General features: G+C 41.5%; 1 protein-coding gene across 1 annotated transcript; it reads right to left on the bottom strand.

Annotated features, from left to right (window-relative positions):
* Positions 1 to 8,459: 8,459 nt before the first annotated feature.
* On the bottom strand, positions 8,460 to 15,967 carry LOC119660364 (alpha-tocopherol transfer protein-like). The gene is made up of 5 exons (XM_038068872.1): positions 15,524 to 15,967; positions 9,273 to 9,380; positions 9,062 to 9,206; positions 8,744 to 8,957; positions 8,460 to 8,672 (listed from the first exon to the last, which is right to left on the bottom strand). Exons 1-5 carry the CDS (start codon positions 15,793 to 15,795, stop codon positions 8,518 to 8,520), a joined length of 894 nt encoding a protein of 297 aa, XP_037924800.1. The 5' UTR covers positions 15,796 to 15,967; the 3' UTR covers positions 8,460 to 8,517.
* Positions 15,968 to 20,604: the final 4,637 nt, after the last annotated feature.

Below are 20,604 nucleotides of genomic sequence, written 5' to 3'. Positions count from 1 at the left end.
TTCGAGAAAAACGCATCTAAAAAGTAGAATGCGATTTTTAACCATAAAACCTTAACTGACCATTAATCTGCTGTACCTAATTCATTAACCTTAGGTTTCTTCAAAAAACAGATGTACAGTCTTGGCTTCAGTTCTTGTCCTTTTAGCGAAGTCATTCGAACATCGTTCGGACTGATAAATACGCTCTTTATTACGGTGATCGACATAAATCTGGCATGTGACTTATAACATGGTTAACACTATAATTTCCAAACAACTCCGAATATCAAAAAATCACTTTGCCCACATATTCTACACTATATCTAGATACAATTGATGCAAAAAAAAATTCGATTCGATTTCCGGGATGACCTCCTTAATTTTTGCACGAGTTCTCTACTTCCTGCTCACGTTATTATGAGTTCCGCGGGAAGTTCACCAGTAAGGAAATGCCCCGGCCTTAGCGCATCGTGGTTACGCGTTTAGGCTAACAGTGTACTTATCTTTTCCGTTCAATAGACGCATTAAGTGCCGTTCATCACGACTGATTCCCAATTCCCTACAAAATGTGGATTTCCTCATGGGATAAATTTCTATTGGATATTACAAGCTTCTCCCCCCCTTCTCCTCCCTTCTGATAATCACATTTGTAACAGTCTCCTTTAGCAGCTTATTGGCTAAAGCGAAGTTGATTCTATTGTTATTTGTGCGTGCTTCGAACGTTGGTTGGTTCCAGCGTAGTCAATCCCGATTCGCGCGAATACGTTAAATACGTACGGATGGTAGTTGAGCCATTAGACACTGGCTTGATTTTGTGTTTGCTTTAAAACAGGTTATGCATTTTCTGTTTACTGACTTTACTATTGTTGTTCCATCGATCGTCTTCGATGCTCTACAGTCCATTCCCGACCCTGACGTTCAGAATGGCCTTCCTCCAACCATCTCAATGTAGGAATCGCGTCCTTTAATCTAATCTGTCTTCGTCAACAGAGTTCGCCCTGCAATTTCGGGGTTTTTTCACCGGCTTTTGTCTTTCGGTTTGTTCTCCCTTCGAATACTTTTTTAGTTATCTGAGTGTCGTCTATACGAAGATTGATTACTTTGGAGAATACAACGCATGGTTGTATCTGATTCGCCATTGATCGACCTCTTGTTTAGCACAAGAGTTTAGCTTCTCCTCCACTCTCGAAGGTATTGACCAGATTTTCAAAAGTTTGTGTTAGGGTCCATTTTTCACATCCGTTGTATAGCACACAAATCGATGATAAGGATTTGTATACTCAGAGCTTTGCCTTCCTGTGTATGACACTGGCTTTTAAAATTGGCAGGACCGAGTAGAAGGCTATGTTTGCAAGCTGAATTCTGCATTTTATTTCGTTCACCTCATTTCCATTTTGCGTCTATTGTACACCTATGTATAGAAATTTGTACTGGTCAATCGTTATATTTTGTCTGGTGATCATTTTTGTGGAGGTTATTAACGTGAAAGATCGCGAAATGATGAATATGTCGTCGGTATATGCGACGATTTGGGAGCAGCAGTGTATCTTTTGTGTCCATAATCCACCTGGTCCAGTATCAGATTGAACAGTAGAGTAGTCAGCTAATTCCTTGCTTTAACCAGACGGTTGTTTCAAATGCATCTGTCTATTATTAATTCTGAGCTGTGATGTTAATTGGGACATTGTCATTCTGGTAAGGTACTGGTTTTGCTGGAATACCCAAGTCAAGCATTATTTTGTACAGTACATTTCGGACAATACTACCATATGTATGTTGATGTTGAATTCCCAGCACTCTTCTGATATCTGTTTGACTGTAAATAGCCGTTTAATTGTCGATCTTTCAATCTGAAAACATCCTTGGTATTCACCAACAACCTTACCCTTTTCTCTAGTATTTTTGTGAAGATTTTATAATATGTACAGAGTAGTTAAATGCTTCTGTAATTTTTGCAGGCCAACCAATTTTCTGTGTGGAAAGGACTTATCACACTTTTTGACCACTCTTGCAGAATTTGTTCTTAGTTCCAGATGGATGGAACCAAATTATGGATAGCTTTCATGATAATTAGACCACCTGATTTGATGATTTCAGCGGAAATACCAACTAGGCCCGTCACTTTGTACTTTTTTTGACGTTTGATGACCGGCTCTATTTCTTCCAATATTGGCAGTTCGATATTCTCATTATACTCGATCGACTCTCGTATGCGAGAGGTTAAGGAGTTCTTTGGAATAAGATGCCAATCTCTCACGTGCTTCACTATCGTCCCAATACAAAGGGTGGTTTTGGATTGATAGCCCACCTCAGGCTATTCACTACTTTGTGGGTTTTTTTTTTGCTATTGCTCGTAATGTTGTTGTCAATTTCCTTTAATTCTTCGTCAATATGTTTTCGTTTCTTTGCATTAATGTGCTGCTCCTAGGAGATTTTCGAAATTTTCTCTCTTCATCCCGGAATTTATATCCAACCCATTGGCCATTTATGGGCTTCCACGTTACATTGTGGTAAATTTTACCTAATTGTTCTTCCAGTTTTGACTTGAACTCTTTCCCTATTGAACCATTTTTTATTTTTCCAACCTCAAATTTTCGAAGTTGGTTGCTCTGTTAACGTAATCTAGGGACAACTATGTCCTTTTGTGAATGGGCTGGCGCTGAAATATCTTGATGTTATTCGGAGAAACTGAGTCGTATATGGGATTGTAAAATTGCTCTTTATTTGGGGCGTATATGTTGTCAAGCCATATATTAAAAAATTTTGTTTTGATGTGGAGCGCACACAATCTTTCGTATGTAGGCTTGAAATCGATAACATTGATAACACAAATCCTATCCACGAAAAAGCGACTCCAAACTCACGTCTCCTTGATACCTTCCTCTTTTTGAAGATGGTGTGCGACTTCATGTCGTTTGTCGGGTAGCCACTCCGTTTTTGGACTGCTCAGAGATCTGAGCTTGTACTTGCTGGCATTTGCACGGTTTTTTTCCGTGGTATCGGTCCTGTCCGAGGCTGATCGTTCTATCTCTGTACATGTTGTTTGTTTGTTTTGTGGATAACGGGCTGTAAGTCCATCGCTCCAAAACCTCTAACCTGGAAGAAGAGGTCAATTGATTTAGAAATTAAACACCTTCACGAAGGAGTGTGGTCAGGTAGGATACAGTGTGGTGGAGTTATCTCAACTAAACTGGTCATCCATCTTTACTTAAACTCCTTCACGAAGGGGTGTGGTCAGGTAGGATGCAGTGTGGTGGAGTTATCTCAACTAAACTGGACATCCACCTCTACTTTTTGTCTCACTTTCGATCACGGGTTTTACTAGCAATAGTACTAAAGGCGTTGCTTCGACCCCTCTTTATTTACCTGGGCTTGGGATCAGCATGGTATTCACAGCATTGTGGAGTTGTTCCATTCCCGACCCAGAATTTTATGTGAATCATGTCATGAACTAGCTGATGTCTACCGTGTAGAGCAAGATGATGATAGTACCTGCCCGTTTCCTCGCTCTAAACAAGTGTTTCGAGTCCAAGAATGGTGCCAGTCTGTCCAGGAAACGCTTACGTTGAGTTACTTGAAGGCGGATAGTTTCTGATCCCTTTAATTCCTCAGAAGTAGGAGGAATATTTGTGGCATATCTACCTTGTTCTCATTCTCCATACTGACGAACTACATCCTACTAAATGATTGCACGCTGTTAACCCCAGCATTAGAAGAGTCCATGTTGTTTCGATACAGTCATTTCGTTGCGAGCGTTTCAACGTTGGATAATAATTTTTAGGTCACTATTTTTTCCAATATTTGTTATTTGGCTTTATGCCATTTTTACCACTCATATTCTGAAACAAGAATATTGTTAATTGTATTTTTCAATTATTCAGCCAATTCTTTTCCTAACATTATGTTGGCCAATATATTTCCACGTAATGAAAAATAGTATAAGCATGTAGAATAGGAAAATAGGAAATATAAGTTCCAGAAAAACATCTGACCGCATAAATGACTGTCAGTTAGGTATCATTTTTTAAAGGAATTCTATGGAAAATTTCAACTTCAGAAATTGGAGATGATAAGAACTGATAAGAGCTTTTTCCAAATGGCTGTAACGTGCGGTGTCGAAAAGACTTGCTTCGCATTAGCAGCCGTCGGATATATTGAAAGCCACCTTAAGTACTGCCCGAGAACCCACTCTGGGCCGTTCCACTACAACTTCTTGTCAATCAATGTCTGAGTAGGCGACCCAGGGAATGCCATGTTTGTGGGATTCCACTTGTCTCATTTGAAAGAGAGATTTTATCTTTGCTACGAAGACAATCCATTGCAATGGACAACTAACTGTTTCTTCCAGCGCAGAGGCAACTCGTCAGAAGCTGCTTCACCCTTTTCCCTGGGAACAGCACGACCGAAAGTGTCAACAGATGGAAACTGCTCCTTTTTTATACAATTGCAAACACGCCGTGGGTGCGAATTATACCCAACTTAAAACCGCCAGTACTTTAAGCCCAAATAGGTCTAAGTTGAATTTTTTGTTTGGGAGATGAGGGATAGTAAGCAGTAGAGCAACTCTGCGATTGTATAAAAAGAAGTGATTTCTACCTGTTGTCACTTTCGGTGAAACTGCTCCCAGGGCAGAGGTGATGCATAATGAGTTGCTCTGCCCTGGACAAAACCATTAGTCGCCGTTTTCTCTTTTTTTGAATGCGTGCAAAAGGTTACTTCTAATTCCTTTGGTACTGGATCGTCTGATCCAATTCCTTTGAGCCGCTACTGCTGAATGACAATTTTGCTAAACATTATGGTTACAGCCAACCTACTGGATCAAAGACTTTAGCAACTTTCGAGAGAAATTATCTCTTTATCAAAGCTTTCTAATTCGGAAATCTCAGCTGCACCTTGCAGTAAAGGCGAATCCCTGGCTGTATGCCACCACGATCCTAATCTTTTAAAGTGATCATCCTCCTGGATACTAAGTAGTTTTTCAACTCCTCAATCGCTGCTAGAAATGAGTGTTTACAGGTCGCTGTGGTTGGCAGGTCATTCCCCTAACTTAAAGCCTTTTCTTCGGTGTGCTGTAATCAAATTTTGATGCCAGCCTTTCAATATTGTTGCCTCCCATCAGATCGTCAGCTACGTAAAAATCGTCAATAATGGTTTGAGGTGCCTGAATGCATCACGCTCTTTTATTCTCAGCTAGTTGCCTAGTGTTTATAATGTCAAGTAGCGTCTAATCGGTTCCAATGGGTGATTCTGCCAGATTATACGTTGAAAATTCTAATCTCGAGGATCTAATTTTATTTGCCTATCCTTCTTCTAGATATCGGCCGTGATAAGAAGTCGATGTATCCTCCTGTGCTGAGATTTCTACCAAGTATACTCTTCCATGAAGTGTTATATTGCCGCCTTAAAGCCTCATCACTAGCTAGCTTCTTCTCTAATTAAGAGAGCTTTACGTGTGTATTTGGTTGAGAACAACAATAGTGTTTGTGTGGACTCCACATCCTTCTTTAATGGGAGCTTTACTGTGTATCTTCGGGATTTTGACGTGTGGTTGTTTTGGTCGAATGGCAACTATGGCTCTTTCTTCTGGGGTCAAAGATCTGACTGTTGATTTCCCAGAATAGTTGTACTGACTGCTCTATCCTCTTGTCGTTCCCAATAAAGGACGTGAATTCCTTAACGGGATTTCGGATTGGTTGAGGGGCCAAGAAGAACTTCGTTGTTGAATGCTTTCATTCACAACAGGAGGTAGCCTTTAATACGGTTAACCATAATCTTCTCCTCTCTAAACTCTCATTACTCAACTTCATTCCCTCAGTCATCCCTTGGCTTTCCTCTTATCTCTCATACCGTTCCTGCAAAGTTTCTTTTCATGGGTACCCATCTCGTTTCTTCTCTCCTTCCTCTGGCGTTCCTTAAGGCTCTATACTTGACCCCCTACTCTTCCTGTTTTTTATCAATGAACAGGCCTCCATCCTCACCTGCCCGTGTTTGCTTTATGCAGATGACCTTGAATTACTTGCCTGTGTTTCGTCTTCGCTGGACTGTGCTCTCTTGCAGTCCAACCTTTATGATTTGAATCGTTGGTGTTCGGTCAACAAGCTAATACTGAATGTTAAGAACAAGCCACTGGATGTGCTATTCACTTAAACCCTGCCCAACATCCTTTTCCTATTCTCTTAGTGGACAATCCCTTTCACTACTTATCTCCTTCCAAGACCTAGGTATAATATTCGACGACAAACTTCATTTCAATTTCCACTGCGTTGACATCATCAATAGAGCTTCCAAAATGTCTGCTTTTAACATTCCTCCTCCAACTTTACCTCAATTCACTCCTCTTTAAAACTCTTCAATTCCCTTGTCAGAAAAATTACTGTATAGTCTGGTCCCCCTTCCCCATCCGTGACTGTCACGCTCTTGAAGTTGTACAACGCAAATTCACCCGGACCCTCTTCTATAAAGAAAAACCTTCCACGGGTTAATTATTCGTCACGACTCCGCACCCTCAATCTCCCCTCCCTGCAGCAATGCCGTATCTTCCTTGATATGTGTAGTCTTTTCAAACTCTGCAATTGCCTGATGGACTGCTCTGTCAACTCGGATATTACTTTCCGCGGAGCCTCTCGTAATACACGTAGTGCGAACATTTTTGAAGCACTCTTCGCAGAGCTTGAGATTTACTTCCACTCCCCGATCCCGAGGCTATGCCGGTCCTACAACGCCTTATATCTTGGGTCTTTTGGCTCTCCCTCCTTCTATAGTCTTAAGCGTAAGGTAAGCCATTTAATTGCTCCCCCCTCTGAGGACAATATGTAATAAGGAATTTCTTTTCTGTGTATTGTCTTCATTAAATAAATAAATAAATAAATAAATACATTGATGAACTCATATTGGCATGCTTGCAAGTACGTTAAGCATGACGGACAGACTTTGCTAAGTCGACTCCATGCATCGGCTACTTGATTTTTACCTTATGGTCAAACGTGCTTTTTCAATTGTTCCAAAAAAAGCAATACTCCATCGGATCGGCTGCAATTTCTTCCAAACCTACACAAATCGAGCCAAACACTTATCCAGACGTTTGAATTTGCGACGGCTTGTTGAGGTTAGGCAAGTGTGTGGGAGCTTGACTTCAGAGTCCGCCGTTGCGTTCACGAAGGATAACACCACAACCAGAGATCTTTCCGAGATCCCCAAATAATGGTTTAGCTAACGCTCACAGCCTGACTCTTGCTAGAGCTGAGCAACCACAAAGGAAGTGCCTGATGGTTTCTGCTTTTGCCCCGCAGCTTCGGCAATGTGAATTGTAAAGTATGCCGAGTCTGGGGGCATTGTTCCCTATAGGCTACTTCCCCGTGCATACCGTATACGCATTTGCAAGGGTGTTAAGTGCTGCGAGTAGATTCCACTATTGACTATTCTCAATGGAACGCAGACTGTGCCTACCAAGGGAATGCCAAGAGCAGAGCCCTGCCTGCCAGCTGCCTGTTGATTCGCCTTGATATTCCTATGACTGAGAACCCAGAGGAGGACTGTTTTTATCGTGCCGTTCAAACTGTTCTGTTTCCCAGAGTTGCCTCCTCTTAGTCCAACTTCTGAGTAATCGGAAATACTACCAATATGTTCCATCACTTTGTTTTAATGTCAACCTTCCAGAGTATCGACAGATTTCTTAATTCTGGAACTTTGTTCTTCCTTAGCTACTGGCAACTTGTAAAACATGCGTAGACAATTCCATGGTATTTTCCTTTTGTGGTTGACGCAATTTTAAAGAGACTCCAATTTTTGATATGTTGGATGGGGTGTGCTGCCTCTTCAGTTAGATACTTCTTTCAATGCTGCATTATTTAACCGCAACTCCTGGTTCTTGTCCAAAATTGTTGGGAGCAAATCGTAAAATGTTCGCCATTGGCTGTAATGCCTGTCAAATTTAGGAATCATCAACCGCTCTAGCTGGATCCTGCTATATTCCGGTGGAACAGATTCGCTAACGCTGTTGTTATTTTGGTACCGGTTGATACCATCTTTAAACTCTGTAAATAACTCCAAATATTTGTCCTCGTGTTGTTCAAAACCGTCAAGGTACGATCTATGTCGATCTGGTTTCATTGTCATCTCGGCGAGTACCAAAGCATGCTGCGTTTGGTATGCTGCCCAAAATTTCTGTAGTCGTTGTAACCATCCTTCAACGAGCCGAGATTGTGCCAGTCTTAACTATCCTTTACGTAATTCCGCTTTATTCACGTGATACAGGTGAAAGTACGGCACTGACTTCTTACCTTCAGGTTCCGGCATCCTAGTATGTTCATTCTAGCTTCTGTTTGTTGATGAGTATTTCACATTTTGAACAGAATCATTGTCGACTCCAAATATGTGCTGCTAATAGGATCTGTAGAAATAATTTTCTACTTGAAATTATTTGCTTTATTTCTAAAATTAAGCGATTGTCAATTTCTGACCCCAAGAAAAGGCACTAAATCTTATTATTTGTAAGTGATGTGTATTTAAAATAGATCAATTTCACAAACAATATCTAAGCTAGTCGAGTTCCAATTTCTTGAAATTTCCTTCGGCTCCAAACAGATCAGAGGCATCCTTTGGTTTTCCTTCGCGTAGCTTTTCATTGGTCCTTCCAGTGCGCTCCTCTTCAAGAAAGAATTCTCTATTTTCTTTGGCGTTAGCGTAAATTTGTGCTATTGATTGTAGAAAAGAATATGTAATTATTATTAATTTAATAGTTGAGGTCAAGAATTTAGATACGAACGATAGGCTTCATCTATACTTCCACCATTTCCTCCATATTCTACTGGAAGTAAGTCTTTTGGGACGCATTTATAAAACGTATCCATTTTTGAATGAAGCAAAAGTTGTTCCAATAATTCCTTTTTCGTAAAAGGACGCATCAATGCCACAACTTTGTCAGCGAATGAAGGGGCATTTATGAAGTGTATAGTCTTCAAACGTACTGGTGGGGTTTCCTGAAAATAACTTTCTGATAAAAGATTTTTTCATTCTGCGCAGATATAAGGAAGTATTGCACTCATATAAAATAGTTAACCTTTTATCAATTATGTTCTCTTACTTGTAAGTAGAATATAAACTTTTTTAGTTGAAATGGGGGGATGCGGGTGACATGTCCAAACTGCGCACCTTTCATATCAAACACTAGTATAATTCCATCAGCTATTCCTTCTTGATATTGCCATAATTCGATGCACATAGTACACCTTTAGAGAAATTTTTTTTGCAATTTTTATATAATTATGCATATATTAATTAACTAAATTACGTACAATTTCACACAATGTGCAAAGTTAAATTTTCCCGGATCCACATCCAATAGTTTTATAATAAAAATTTTGTCTCCTTCCGAGGTTTTTTTCGGTATTGGATAGAAAGCACTAAAAGTAGAGTTAAATAAAAATTATTATTTATAATATGGGTATTTCCACCTAAGAAGAGGTGAAAAGTTAAGAAAGGAGATTGCCGTGTTATACAAAATGGAAATTCATCGCCAAGGGAGGGTGCATAGACATGTTAACAACGTCATTAGAAACTGTCACCTCTCTAATGACATGTCAGTCACATTGTCGGTAGTTAGGTCTGAAGAGAAAATAAGGTACAGCGCAGAAGTTCATAATGGTCTCGAGACGTAAAGAGTTTGTACTTTACTCGAATGGGAATAGGGAGAAGAGTTTGTCGCTCCTCGAGTTCCTTGCATTTCGTACAGGGTGCGGCAGCATAACTTCCTTTTTTAAAATGCGCGCCACTCAGTTAGTTGATGTCATAGCGGAGCGCTAGTGGTCTCGTTCAAGAGGGGATACTGTAAAGTTTTGTCCCGACACGGTTCAGTCGCCATCATGCGTTGGAATAGTGAGGAGCGTGCCTTTGCCGTTGAGGTTTACTTTTCAAGCGGATGTTCGGTTATTGCAACACAGCGTGCATTTCGGAATCGCTTTAATTTAGCCCCGTTGGCTCCCGTCCCAGACCGCAAATCAATTGTTACATGGGTCACTACATTGAGACAAACTGCAAGTGCGACAAAAGGAAGAACTGGAGTCCCTCGGCCCGTTAGATCACCTGAGAACATTGAAGCAGTGAGAGCGTCAATGTTGCGATCGCCACGGCGTTCTGCGCGCAAACACGCATCTGCCCTTGGACTATCCGATCGTTCTGTGAGAAGAATTCTTCGTGATGATCTTCATTTTCATCCCTATAAGATGTCGATAGTACAGGAACTTTCAGAACGTGACTTCAATTCTCGGATGAACGCGTGTGAGCTTCTTTTTGATGTCGTTCCCGAGGGTGCTATTGTTTTTTTTAGCGATGAAGCCCATTTTCATTTGTGTGGGTCGGTTAACAAACAAAACATGCGCTACTGGGCTGACACAAATCCTCGAGAATTGCATCAAAAGCCTTTGCATTCACCCAAAGTCACAGTGTGGTGTGCAATTTCCTCAGCTGGAATTATTGGTCCTTGGTTTTTTGAGGAAAATGAGGTTACAGTGACAGTGAATTCGGACCGGTATGTAAACATGCTACAGAATTTTTTTTCCCACGGCTAGAAAATTTGGATTTGGGGGACACTTGTTTCCAACAAGACGGTGCAACAGCACACACTTCAACAGCATCGATGGCTGTTTTGAGGGAACACTTTCCAGAGCGCCTTATCTCAATTAGAGGCGATTTGGAATGGCCGGCACGCTCTCCCGATCTGTCCCCCTGTGATTTTTTCCTATAGGGTTTTTTGAAATCCCGTGTTTATGTGAACCGTCCAAGAAGCCTACAAGATTTGAAGACCAACATCCAAGAAGAAATTGCTAACATAACACCTGCTATGCTAACAAGAGTCATGACAAACGCCAGAAATCGGTTTACGCAATGTATGGAGAATGGGGGACGTCACCTAACAGATTTGATCTTCAAAACAATGTAAATAAAAACTTTAGACATGTACCTACATTATAAAAAATAAATAAATATTTTCCGATGCATAGAGTTTTGAAAAAAGGAAGTAATCTGCCGCATCCTGTATTTAACGAAATTTTTTACATTTTACCCAAAATGAGATAACCTGGACCTTTATTCGGGTTGACATTTTTTTTATTGTGGAGATGATCTGGAGAAATCTTTCAGAAGTAACTCTAGGAAGATGGACATCTGTTTGTGGTAGATGGGGGTAAATACTGATTTCAAACAATGTAGAATTGCTGTACCTTTTCCGATGCCACTTCCCGCCCAGTTTTATGGGAGGTTCATGTTGTGGGCATTTCATTCATTTAATGGCCCTCAAAAGTAGATAATCAGACGCTACTGAAGAGGACAAATGACTCAAATATGTTTCAAAATCTGAATCTCGGTCTAGTTTAAGAGCTCTCTTCAGTTTTTTTAGTAGCTACTGTTATTTCTTGTTTATTTTTTTGTTGAATCTCGTCAGGTTATTCAAGTGTTAACTTTGCTTTGCTTGTAAACTGTGAGGAGGAACGCTGATAACAATACCTCATTGAAACCTTCAATAGCTCTGTTTATGTCGTTCTCGATCCAATACGTCAAAAAATGTCGAGCTCGCTGCCATCCTTAGCAAAACCAAAAGCAGATTTAATTTACGTAATTGAGGTGTGAGAATGACGGATTTCTTTTTGAATTTGAATTCCTCAGGAATTTTATCCCGATGTAGCACGTAAAATTTTTCGGCGTCAAATGTCGCTCAAATAATTGCTAGTAGTTTCTCTGGAATGCCCCTCCTCGCTCCAGGGTAATTTCAGCTATCATCTTTGCAACGAAGAGTAAATACCCCTGCAATTGTTGCTCTCAAAACATTGCTCTTTCTCGCAATTTTGCAAGTTATTTTATGATGTTACATCTTGCGGCCCTGATCAGTACAATAATCAATATCTTCCCCCTTTTTTCCCGGGATTCGCCGCGACACTAGCACTCAATCGCATCACGTCCCCTTCAGTAAAAATCTTCACTTCCTCACGCTCGTTGATCCGGTTTCAAGTTTCCGCAGTCAGCTAGAGCTTATAGCGCTTTTTCGGGATGACCCCCATAACTAAAACCAGGGAAAGCACTACTATGCCGAATAATTGGGCGGGTTCGACATCGAAATACAGAAGAAACTTCCCATCTGACGAAGACAAAAATGCATGGTAACGCGCCCGCTCATCACTTGCGCTAAGTCAACGAGGATTTGGCTCGCCTATAACAACTCAATCTCGAATCCTGGAAACTGAAGCTCTGTCCCATTGAAGACCAGTTAGGAAAAAAAACCGGCGAAAAAAGACAGTGTATACCCCCACAATGGAGTGAACAGTATACATATAATTCTGTCGCATTTATCATAGCTGGAAATCGGACATCAGAGGACTCAGCTGTGAGTTAGTTAAATCTGAATAATAATCCCGGACAAGTGTAATAAAATGAAGTGCTGTAATACACTTTAGAGCCAGTCCGATTTGCTATCTGGCATCCGGACTCGCGTAGTCTGATAGCACTGCAACCTATTTAATGTTGAGGTCTAGGAGGAGTACATTGAGGGTAGGACTGCAGAGCACCGGTACCATCTGCACACGCGGTTCATTGAATCCTATTAAGCTTCGTTCTATCTATTTTGCTCAGCGTCACCATACATTAGAACCATACGATAGGATGGGACGTACCACAGCTGACAACAGAGAACCATCCTCGACGGGAGACCCATTTCTTTAGAAAGGTCCTCTTGCAGGCATAGAAGGCTATACAGATCTTCTAAATCCGCAGTTTTGTGTTCAACTTCCATTTTAGCTTCGGATCCCGGATTACACCCAGATAGTTTATATTGAAGTACAGAACCAATCTTTGGCGAATTATATGAGGAGAAACTGTTTATAGCCCAGCCGATTTTATCCTCGGTTGTTACCGATTTGATAGTTTTGCACCACTGGAACTACATACTCTCCAAGCAAGGCTCTGATTCACCCCTCCTCTTCGCTGACGGGGAAGTGCATCTGAACCAGCAGCTCCAGGATTTCATTAGAAGATTCCGTCCAGGATGAGCCTCGCAGATTCGTTGGTCCTTTCAATGCCTCTCGGCAGTCCTTGCATACCTGCACATATATTTGTGCCTGTACCAGATATTGAAGATCTCCCTGCTCAGCTTGCTAGCTTCCAACGCCGCAGCAATTTAAACAGCGGAGTATCTTTGAAATCACCAATTCTGGCATGATTCAGTAGTCATGAAAGTGCTCTACAAGACTAAAGGGGACTCAATGTATCCTTTAAAAAAAACTTGCCTCTACTGGGCTTTGAGGTGCTGTTACCCTCACCTAATTACACTGATAAGGTGGTACACAAGTTATTCATGACGATCATTAAAAACTTTACCAGTTTAGGATATAGCATTGATCCGACGTAGGACATCGATTAATCAGGTATGCGGACCGTTGTTAGAGCTGGGCGTAATCAATAAAGCTACTAAACGGATATCCTTGGCCTTTAGTTGTCTATCCTACAACTATCGATTTACTTTTTGCGGCCCTTCCGTCCAACTTGGCAGCCTTCTGTTTCTCGGATAGAATGTCGTTAGTCTCAGAGTACGCACTAATTCTTCCACTAATAACGGACGTTATGAATTTATAGAGGATTGGCAAGCAAGTAATCATGTTTTTTTCAAGGACAAGGTAGATAATTCCCGCAATGAGGAATTGTACGTGCTAAAATACTATGTATACTGGTTGACTTTTTATACCAGAAATTCTGCAGTCGATCCAAGCCAAGACCCCTGTAGATTTTTTCATTGTTTGCGGCTCGTTGATCCTCCTTTTCGGTGACATTCCCAAAATGGATGCCTGGGATGGTGGCATGACAGGTCATATCCGGCGCAGAGTCCTGTTTCTGCCACTCAAAACTGTGCTGTCGGGACATTCTTTGCAACCCGTACAGTCACGTGCGCTTTATGCGGGGAACACTCGAACACGAATATTTGGTGCCACAAGGGACGGGGTGATACTGCACTTGCCCCTGTCGTAGTAATTTCGTAGTAGGGGCGGATGTTGATTTATTTTCTTAGTCCACTTCATTCGCCACTACTTATGCGAACCTGCTGAAGTGGTCAGCGTAGATTATTACCGAACCGCTGTAGCAGGAGGAGCACCTAAATATCGAAACGTCATACGATCAGCAGTTTCGACGCCGATTATTTGTACCGGACCGTCAATTTCCCCTTCCCCTCATTGGATGGGTACGCACTTTTCTCTAATTGCCAGGTGTAGTGAGAGCTTCCATACATAGTTAGTAATCTGCAAAACTACAAAGCTCCTGCACTGTCGTGGCGGTCAGCAATTCAGATTGGGACGGGCTACGGCGGGTTCAATCGCAAAACGACTATCATTGCCTGTCCTCTTGGCTTAATCCGCCTTTGAACATTCTGCTAGACTACCTTTCTTTTTTACATTGGAACTGTGGTATTTTCTTGCCAGTCAGATGGTGTTCTACCTTCCTCGATAAACTTGTTGAAGAATTCGCTGAGTCACAGTGTTGGGTCGCAGCTCCTCACTTTCCAGAGCTTTGATGCGGTGTCGCCGTGTGGCTTACCCCGATTTCATTCATTTCATTCGTTGTTTCCTCGACTTAATTTGCATTGACAGGTGGAATTGTCGACTTTTCACAAGTCAAAGTAGATCTCTCTCACCATCCCGAGTGTCCAGTTTATGATAAAAACCGTTTTATTGGCTTGATTCGCAAAACGCCAATCAACGGCCGATGTTGTGGTGCGATGGTCTCCTAGGGAACGGCTTTGGAGTCAGTGACGGAGGTAAAGTGTCAGTGACTTATGAGAATATAGTCGATTTGCGTTTTACTGTTCCCGCTATAAAATGTAGGAAGATGAGACATAACTACAATGTGATGGGTCACCGCAAAATGGACTACACGCTCGCCACCTTAATTGCGCGGTCCAAGCGCTTTTCCCTATGGCATCTATTCTATGTTTACTGAGGATAGTATAAAGTACGTTGCTTTAAACCCTCCCCCTTCACCTGGGCTTTGGACCGGGGTGCTAAGTAAATAACTTGGCGGGGTCCTTTAGGGTAGTCCTTAGATTGAGGTTGGTTAAAAATATAGTGGTTTCGTGGCATCCACCTTTGGTCACATTGCGCCCAGGGCCGCTCTGATGACTTGCTTCAGCCCTGGACAATGCTGGTGATGGTTTTTGATTAGCCACTTAGCCGAAAACGATTGGCCCATTCAGTAGATATCGAAAATGTTGTCCTTTCTAGGCATATGAAACGTAGATCAGAGTCAAGCACAATGGACTTTAAGGACTGGGAAACGCGACAATATAAATCGATAACAATGGCAATCGGAAAGTATTATCTGAGAACTTTATCAATTTAACGTCCATATCTACTTCAGCAAAGTTATCTTTAACTATGATTAATGGAAATATTGATTTGTGTAACTAAACCTAGGTCGCAACGATTCAAATTTAGCATCCGTTGGATGAGTTTTGATATTACAACCAACTTTATGATATTGATATAACTTTATATATATTGATGTAACTTACATTGTATTCATAGTGTCAATCATATCCTTTCCTAAGATATCCCGCGATGAAAAAAAATCCGGGCAGACAGTCCTTGTAGTGCAATGCAGGTCATACGTTTGCTTTGCCACTTCCAAGCTGAATTTGCATGCATGAAGGAAGCAACACGCCCAAAATTCGGATATATCGGGTAAATGTTTCTGTTGCTTCGACCATTCTATAAATTTTTCTACTTCACTTTTTTGTAACTGCGGATATTTCCGGTATTCTTCCTCAACACTGGCACACTTCATGGTTGTAACGTGAAAAGATAGATTTCCGATTCTTATTGAAAATGCATGCTATAGACAAATTTTGATAACGAATTGAAAAAATCCTACGATTTGCACTGCGAGCCAGGAAGACACAAAAGTGTTTCCACAAAAGTCGAGGTCGCGTGAGCAACTAATGTGGTTTAATTTTTAAAATAATTATTTGCTACTTCACGACTAGGTAATCCATCGATAACAAAATCACTAAAAATACACTTCCAACTGTAGGTTGTAAATTATAGGCTTGTTGTTATTTGAAAACAAGAAGATCATCGTGAGGTTCCTTATCAAATGCATTTGTGTAGATTAATTTATTTATTATTATTAGATTACCAGGTGCTATCGAGTGCAATCAAAGTCTGAAGTTTCAATTCACTGGGTTGGATACATTCGAATTGTTTTACTTTTGAAAGTCTGGAATGAAGTGCAGATGCAGTTAATATAATAAAATAATAAAACAGTCTATTAAGATCTATTGACTTCGATTTTTTGGAATGTGTGCACATTGCTTTGAGTGCGAGTTCCGGTACCAGCGGAACTCTTTGGATTTAAATGAGGCGCCACTCTGCCGAGTACTCCTTTTATTCTTACGGCGGCTTCGGAAGTAAACATAAACACTCACGACCTGGAAATCGGTATCAGATAGGAAGTAGATTCCAAGATTTCGCCCTCAATATTACGCATTTAGTTAATCAATTGTGGAATGCTGGTTGTGGTTACACCTATTTCGCGGCCGGATTCCATTCGGAGTTGCACCTTACAACTCTAGTGACTTACCCCTTAATTGCAGCAGAGCTGTTAGATAATTTGTCCCGTTCAGAAACGGGGTCTGCCTGTCTTGATCGGTTGCGAAATTTCGCTCTGTCAAAGACTTGATATGGATGCTATCAGGAAGCTTTCATGTCACCATCCAACATATTAAGCCACCGTTTCCCACTGACTTCAATGTTCAGACCACCCTCGACAAGCGAATTCTTGTTAATGTGAATTACGTGACCATACCATCGAAAACGCCCCTCTCGGGGCAACGACATATCGATGTCATCATTTCGGATGTGATCACGCGTCTAGGGCAACATCTTCGTCTTCGTTTTCGGTCAACACTCAAAACATTAGAGTCAGTCACAAAGAACAACAGCTGTGGAACGAAATATTAAAATCGCCCCACTCTGGGCAGGTCACTGTCACTGAAAGTGATAGTGCCTATTTCATGAGGATCGGTCGTCAGAACTTCAGCTTTGTTCAGATTTATTTTGAGACCGTGTTGCATGACGCGATCCTTCGATTTTTGAGCAAGTTGCTGGAGATAACTTTTCCTATTAGATACCAGCAAAACATCATCTGCATAAAGTAGTGTTTAGGGCGCTGAACGTTGGATGTCTCGTCTGACAAGGTCCATAATCAGAACAAAGAGTTATGATGAGAGGAGGCTTCCTTGATGAAACGACTGAAACGCGAACCGGTTTTGATATACCCTCCACAGAGAGTGATGCTTCTCACGGTGTTTCTCCAAGAGTAACCGTGCGTGTGTTGCATCAATAGTTCCGCAGATCTTGACTAACCCAGCTTAATTCCAAGTTATTGCAACGGTATCCCGAATACGGTTGACAAAAATGTATTCAAAAATCTTCATGGTATGTTGCAGCAATCAGATCGGGCGGTAATTTAAATATTTTGTTGAAGAAGAAGTCTAACACTTGCTCAGTATACTTCGGCATTTCGACCGTATGTTTTTTCTATTCCAATGCTTTACATCTTTCTTAATCTACGTAGACAGTCGTTAACTTACATACTATAGAGAGTTGAACCGGAAACGAATCCTTGTGGAACTCCCGAGGTTACCGGCAACAAAAAATGCCTGTCTTCAAGTAAACTTATCGCGGCTCTAATCTTTGAAATAGGAAACTCCTTTTCTATTAATTTATCGATAAGTCCGTTGACCAAAACGAAGTCGATAGCCTTTTCTAAGCTTAATTGACTACTGTTAGGTTATTACTGACGTTTAATCGGGTATTCATTACTCCGTGAAGGTAGCTCAAAGCTTGCTGTTTTCCATGTTTAAACTGAAATCCCAACTGACAATTAGCAATAATATTATTGGGGCCACAGTGCAGCCCAAATTTTCATTCTCTATTAAAAAGTGTGTCCAAGTTTAATAGAAGTGAAATGCGCTTAAGTTTTTCTGGTTCTTGAGAGATATCTTTTTCTTCATGTCAATTATTTTAACTACTTTTCAGGTGGAGGGAAACAAGCCATTGTTTGTGCAAATATTTAAATCTACAAGGAGAATCTTTATTGAAGTTGTGAGAAGGTCCCTTATGACTCGAGACCTAACGGACTCCTTACCATTCAAATGTTTTCCAAGAGGTGTGAGTTGTGATAAGCTCAAAAAATTTCGTGAATCCATGGGTTTTGTTGAAGGATTGTATGCCGAGAAGTTGGCGAGTCGATAAAAGTTCGAAGTTATGGCCGGGTGATTTCGAAGAAGAGATGCGTTGAACTGTAGCTCAAATGCTTATGAAAGGACTGGCGTTTGGCGTTTAGCAAAACTGCAAATAGTTCCTGCCAGATCATCGATCTTTATTTCCTCGAAGAGCTGATTGGCAGAGACGACTGGATGCAAGTCCGGGAGTGGAAGAGTTTGATTGTGGCGTTCTTGATTCTGAACCGCACTGTATAGCGTGCATTTTCCAGTGCCCACAATCACTCCTCACTTATGCGGAGTAAGAAGAGTTCGCTGTTTGGACTGTGGGTTTGGGAACATGGGGATTGAACGAGGTTGTGCTTATTTATGCGAATCTTCGGCAAGCATTGTATCATTGTATAGGACAGTCTTGGGCTCTACGAACTGAGAAAATGCCGGGATCTTACATGCTCTGATGTGAAAGGGGTGGCCCACGGCGATATGGGAGAAACCGAAGTAAGGGATTCATCCTCGCTGTTCCTCTTTACCGCCCAGGAGATGCTGGATGACTGGTTCCTGCTTCCTCTCCTTACATACAGAATTATGCCTATTCGTATATTGCATCGACGCCATAACAGTGCAGCCAGAAATGAGATATTCAAACATCTCTAACGACGAACAACACATTCTGCAATAGTTCTTGTCCAGGCGCTGTTTTTTTAACGGACCTTATAGGGTGACGATCACGCAGCCCTGAATGACACACATAAATCTCTTCGTCTCAGCAAAGAAATACCCAGCACACAGCCATCTGTTCAACAATTGGCTCTTAGAGACAATTCTTGTGTTTACTGTTCACTGTCTTCAACTTCCATTCATCGAAAAACTGTTGGTCTGACTTCGCCCCCTCAAAGGATCTAAGTTTATCAAGTGTATCAGCTTCCAAATGACATGCAAGCCATATTTGAATGCAAAACAATGCCCGCTAGCATTATTCAACAGCCATGAAAAGGGTTTCAGTGCCATACAGAACCAAAGAAGACTCAATGAATCCCCCTGGAAAATTCCTCTCCGTATGCGGATTTGCTCTGAGGTGTTGGTACCCTCAGATGAACGCACTGACAAGGTGGTATCCCACCCTTTCATGACTGTTGCCATAAACTTATTAGTTTCGGATCAATGTGATACAGACTTCGATTAGCCAGATGTTCGGGACGCTCGATATAGCAACTACCCTGTTCTCCAGCTACTGAGTCGACAATGAGTTGCTCTTCGCCATTTCTTGATTCAATCGGCAGCCTTTCTGCTCCTCAGACAGAATGTTCGTGGTCTCGAGAAGGGCATTGACCCTTTCACTAATAACGAACGTTATAATTTTGATAATAATAATTCTCACAGTGAGGAAAGGTGTAAATTCTACTGGTAAATTTTTTATACCAGACATTTTTCACCCGATTCAGGCCAGCGTCCCAGCAGTCCTTCGAGCTTTTTATGGTTCGTGGAACCTCTTCTTCTTTAAAATTCGCAAAATGCATGACTGACATAGTGGCATGGCGGGTACTTCGACGGTAGGTTACTTAGCGTACTGCACGGTTAACCCCCAAATTTCACTCCAATACTCTTTTGCTTCCGTTGCGAAAACTGTACTGGCTGGACGCTCTGTTGGGATTCGTTAAGAGATCTGAAAAAACTCCCCTGGTTTCTCGCGTACGTTGCATTCTGAACACGCTTGAAGTGGCAATACACAGGTGATTGTAGTTGCAGGAACGACATGCCAGCCAAAAACATAATATCATTATTGATTTGAAATAGAATTCTCGGAGTTGCCGGAGAGGCATAGAGCCTGAAAATACCTAGTCTATGCAAAGGATCTGTTTCTGAGAATTATATATTATATATATAATTATATTATATCTTTAGAATTCGTCCCGCACCTCAACGGAGACTTCGGCCGAACCGTGAAGAAGAATGCTTTGGCGAGTACAAAACTGCTGCCTGCAGTGCGGCGTGATATTGTTGATGTCGTCGCCCTCGCCCCCATCGACTCTTGGCCACCAGTTTCTGCGATGACCTCCAGCCGAATACGTTCCCCAATGACGGCTGGGATTGTGGCGCTGCAAGTAATAAAGCGGCACTTGTCTGCGACCCACTGCACAATAACGTCCGCGCATTGCCGGAAGCGCTCGACGAATCTCTGTTGCAACAAGGGACCGTAAAATATTGTGTCTGTACTCGCCGTTGTTATCTCACAGTAAGAGCGGATGATAAAGAGGAGTAATCTGCAAGACTATAAAGTTTCTGCACTTTTCATTCAGACTGAAGTTATCCATTCCTCCTCCTCTCACAACCGGGCTTGGGACCAGCTACGGTGGAGTTCGTTATTACTT

The sequence above is a fragment of the Hermetia illucens genome, chromosome 6, assembly GCF_905115235.1.
Source record: "Hermetia illucens chromosome 6, iHerIll2.2.curated.20191125, whole genome shotgun sequence".
Classification (NCBI taxonomy): domain Eukaryota; kingdom Metazoa; phylum Arthropoda; class Insecta; order Diptera; family Stratiomyidae; genus Hermetia; species Hermetia illucens.
The sequence above is the reverse complement of the archived record's forward strand: the minus strand, read 5'-3'. Positions and strand labels throughout refer to the sequence as shown.

Bases quoted from the DNA above. Each gene is read 5' to 3' on its own strand.
- LOC119660364 (XM_038068872.1), bottom strand. From the start codon at position 15,795: ATGAAGTGTGCCAGTGTTGAGGAAGAATACCGGAAATATCCGCAGTTA. The intron at 9,381-15,523 runs GTAAGTTACATC...CTCTACTTTTAG, and splicing joins ATTGACACTATGAATACAAT to TGCTTTCTATCCAATACCGA. The intron at 8,673-8,743 runs GTTCGTATCTAA...TACAATCAATAG, and splicing joins AAGTATAGATGAAGCCTATC to CACAAATTTACGCTAACGCC.